Below are 4503 nucleotides of genomic sequence, written 5' to 3' on the forward strand. Positions count from 1 at the left end.
ACAGTATTGACAGTTGAAATGACAATGTTATTTCAGAGAGTGTGGAGTCTCAGTTAAGTTACACATTCAGGTTAGTGTTTTTTTTATTGAAAATGTAAATAATGAGGAATCCAAAGCCTTCGAACAGATGTGTGCTGCTGTATGTATTCAAAGCTATGACAATGAGGTAACAGGGGAAGAATACAGCTTAATCCCCCTGGTGAGGGTGGATTGGTTGATGCTGCTTGTGGATGCTTACTATGCAGGAAAGAGAGGGTCCCACTCTCCCTCCAACACGCCAAACAGCGATTGGCTCCTGCAGAGTAAATCTCGTATCAGGGAGCTACCTTTAACGTCCTGACTGATCGCACTGATGGAGGAGGGAGCAGGGAGAACAAAGCCAGGTGACCCCTACATTTAAACATAGAGCGAGTCGCCTGCATGCGCTTGCCCTTATTTGTGAGTGTGTGCGCTTGTGGAAGTTTTCAAACGTGTGTGGGTACCTCTGGCATCTCTTGTTTCCTATAGGGTGTTAGATTACCCAATGGGAGCTTTAATAGAGCCAGAGACACTCTTGATTGTGAGTTTGGATGAGGGAGAGATTGAAGGGAGGAAGGGGGAGCACCGCAGAACTGCCAGGAAGGGTATAGAGGGCACAACAACTTCTACAGAGCCTGGAACACAGGTGAGTGACACGGACGTCTGAATGCAGCTAGGTTTAAACTTCATGTTTAAACAATTATATATTTGCATGATTTTGGGTGCTTTGACGTTCAGCTCTGGTAGGGATAGTTTTCCGACTCATCTTATTATGTCTTTCTATATTTGGTCATGTTAAGATGAGGATAAGCTTGGTTAGAAGATTTAAGTCTCTTTTAGAAGTGTATGAGAAGCAGGCACTTCTCTGTTTTCTCCTCCGACTGACCTTTCTCTTGGACTCAGTAACCTCTCTTTGCTGACAATGCACAATCAATACATTTATTTTTTGCACAAGCGGTATCACAATGTCCTTATGTAAGAAGATTCAATCCTGTGCCCTGGTCTGTGATGTTATCCGCGACAATGCAAGTGGAAATAGAGGCAGATAAGTCTCTCTGACTGTGCAGGGCCCTCGGTGTCAAGTAGACACAGAGGTTACAGCTTGAAAAATGCGAGTCAGGGTTTGGTTACCTGTCTTAAGAAGACAAACGTAATGATAAACACCTACTTAGAGATAAAGTAAAGGTGATGCTGATATACTATCCTGAACAGGGGTTTGGACTGACAATGAGTGAATTTGGAAAGTGACGTAAATACTTTATTGGCGAAGAGGATTAAATGTGTTTTGGTTTATCATGTGTTTCCTCTTTTTGTCCTCAGTAAAGAACAGATATTTCTTTGCATTAAACATGTTTAGTTTGTTGTACATGATCAGCCATAATACCAGTCAATATCAGGGTAAGCATTTTAGAGCTAAACTTGCAGAGTTGGTGTTTGTTTTGGGTCATAAGGGAGAAATGGGGAGAATGAAATGACTGTATAAGCACAGTATCGGATGGCAAACTCTGCTGATGCAATCTGGAGTTGACAGAAAAATCTCTTTACCATCAAAACTGTTATTGCATCATTTACCAAAATATAACTCACTTTTTTTCCCCCCCTGATGTTTTCACAGATCACACAAAGGACCGAATCTAAAAGGAGCATTCAGCTGCCTGAATGATAGTCAGAGGGAGGGAGGTCCTGTCAGGATCTTCAGTGTGGCACTGGTTGCGGGGTCCCCTCTGTCTCCAGCACTTCAACCAGGCTGATAGACAGAGCTGTGGCTAACCAGAAGACAGGGAATGGAGGTGCCTCTTGTTAATTTTGAGAACATGGATGATGTTGGTATCAACCTGGGAGACCCGAATGACTCAGGGTATCCGACTTCACCCACATCGGAGGCTCCCGATCAGAATCTTTTACCCCACCGTTTGAGTTCTCCTCGTCAATCGCCACACAGAGGACGACGTCGCCATCAGTCCGGCCAAGAAGGGCTGTCACCATCTTCTCCTCCGACCCTGACCACCAAGGCAAACTCAAGCAGCTGCAGCTTACTCTCCAATCTAAAGCTCCTGGTCAACAGCGAGTCTCCCACTGACAGCGTCTTTAGTAAAATGGCGAAGGACTGCTACGAGAATGAAGATTTGTTTGAAAAGCAGTTCATGGAAGAAAAAGATGAGAAGGTTGTCATCAATATTTCCGGCCTAATGTTCGAGACCCAGCTCAGCACCTTGAACAAGTTTCCAGACACACTTCTTGGTGACCCCATGAAGAGGATTACCTACTTCGACCCAATGAAAAATGAGTACTTTTTTGACAGAAACCGTCCATCTTTCGATGGTATTCTGTACTACTACCAGTCAGGAGGTAGACTTCGCAGGCCCGCCAATGTTCCCTTGGATGTTTTTGCAAATGAAATTGTTTTCTATGAGTTGGGTCATGAAGCGATGGAGCAGTTCCGTGAAGATGAAGGGTTTATCAAAGAGCCAGAGGTCCTTTTACCCACCAATGAACTCCAAAGACAATTCTGGCTTCTGTTTGAATACCCAGAAAGCTCCAGTGCTGCCAAAACCGTTGCTCTGGTTTCTGTCCTTGTCATTGTCATTTCCATCTTCATCTTCTGCTTAGAGACCCTGCCAGAGTTCAGGGAGGACCATGACTTTGTCCCAGGTTTAACTGAAATCATCAATGGGACCAAAGATGGTTCTGTTCCTCGTCCTGCTGCTAAAGACGTGATTGCATACATCACAGACCCCTTTTTTATTGTGGAGACTATTTGCATTATTTGGTTCTGCTTTGAAGTCGGCGTCCGTTTTGTGGTATGCCCAAGCAAGAGGGATTTCTTCAATAACATCATGAATACCATTGACATAGTCTCTATAATTCCCTACTTTGTAACGCTGGGAACAGAGCTGGCAACGACCCCTGATGACGACATGAACTCAGGTCAGAACATGTCCTTGGCAATCCTAAGAATCATCCGTTTGGTCAGAGTTTTTAGAATTTTTAAGCTCTCCCGACACTCAAAAGGACTTCAGATCTTGGGGCAGACCTTGAAAGCAAGTATGAGGGAACTTGGACTGCTTATCTTCTTCCTTTTCATCGGGGTCATTCTATTCTCAAGTGCCATCTACTTTGCTGAAGTGGATGAACCCCAGACGCAGTTTGTAAGTATCCCTGATGGCTTCTGGTGGGCTGTGGTGACAATGACCACTGTGGGATATGGAGACATGTGCCCAATCACAATGGGAGGCAAAATGGTTGGAACCCTCTGTGCCATTGCAGGAGTCCTGACCATTGCCTTGCCCGTCCCGGTCATCGTCTCCAACTTTAACTATTTTTACCACAGAGAAACAGAGCAGGAGGAGAAACAGATCATGGATGCAGCAGCTGAGGCTGCACAAAAGATGTCAGCTGCAAACAAGTATGGAAGCACACCTTCGCTTAATAAAAGTAACGGCACCTGGCAGAATGAGAAAAACGGCATGCACTGATAGAGAAACTTAAGTATTTATTCATACTGAATGCATGGACAACATGGACAAATCAAACATCCAGAATTAAGAAGCGCTGGGTGATCAGTTTGTCTTTCTCACTATTTTGTACTCCAAACATGGCAGGATATATTGTTACAGTATTAAAAAGACACTGTTGGGTGAGACAGCCTATAAACCAGTTGTCTGTCTGCTTGTGGATGTGTCAAAAGTGCAATTAACACAACTCACCAACTACTACTACGTCAGTTTATCTTCATGTTAAAAAGTGAAAGGCATAAATGATCAACTTTCATCCAGTGAATTTGAACAATATGGTCATGGCTTGTTTGTACTACAAACATATCACCTTGAAAATGCAGATCATTACAGTAACTATAACAGTGGTATAGGCAGGGTGAATTGTAAATGTGATAAAAATGTCCTTGAGGTCTATATAACAGTAAGATAATCGCACAAAAGAAACCTTAAACAGTTCTGATAATTATAGCAAAGTAAACTGGGAGCATACTCACAGCTCATATTACATCACAGTTCCATATTCGTCTCTACTTTGTCATGTTCAGCGAAATCTTGATAGAACTTGGCAGGATTTTCAAGGTCAGGTGAAGTGTCCAGTGTAAGGCAAGAGGACGGCATCGCACACACTGTCTTATCAGCAAATCTATAGTTGTGAATGCTCAGGCAGCAGAGCTTCTTCTTATGACACAGTGTAATAATATCTGTTTGATAAGTTGTCAGGTTTGCATGTCTGCTTTTAATCTTGTGGATAAAAGCTGCAGTAATATCTGAAACCATGACACTGCTAAAGATGTACTGTATTATAGTAAATGCAGTAGTTGCATGCAGCAGTTCCAGCTTTTCAATTAGAAGTTTTTTACATGTTTTTTTTTTATTATTTTGCATCTGCCACCAGATTGAGCAGGTTTAGCTGTAGCTTTAACATGTGCTATAGTGTGAATGTTCCCTTTAAGAACCATATCAATTCATTGCACTTATTTTCCTACAT

General features: G+C 42.8%; 1 protein-coding gene across 1 annotated transcript; it reads left to right on the plus strand.

The window, feature by feature from the left end:
• The first annotated feature begins 575 nt into the window (after positions 1-575).
• On the plus strand, positions 576-4191 carry LOC306822097 (potassium voltage-gated channel subfamily A member 10). The gene is made up of 2 exons (XM_079340831.1): positions 576-664; positions 1634-4191. Exon 2 carries the CDS (start codon positions 1803-1805, stop codon positions 3492-3494), a length of 1692 nt encoding a protein of 563 aa, XP_079196957.1. The 5' UTR covers positions 576-664; positions 1634-1802; the 3' UTR covers positions 3495-4191.
• Positions 4192-4503: the final 312 nt, after the last annotated feature.

The sequence above is a fragment of the Symphodus melops genome, assembly GCF_947650265.1.
Source record: "Symphodus melops genome assembly, chromosome: 4".
Classification (NCBI taxonomy): Eukaryota; Metazoa; Chordata; class Actinopteri; order Labriformes; family Labridae; genus Symphodus; species Symphodus melops.

Coding starts and splice junctions, on each gene's coding strand:
- LOC306822097 (XM_079340831.1), top strand. CDS start 1,803: ATGGAGGTGCCTCTTGTTAATTTTGAGAACATGGATGATGTTGGTATC.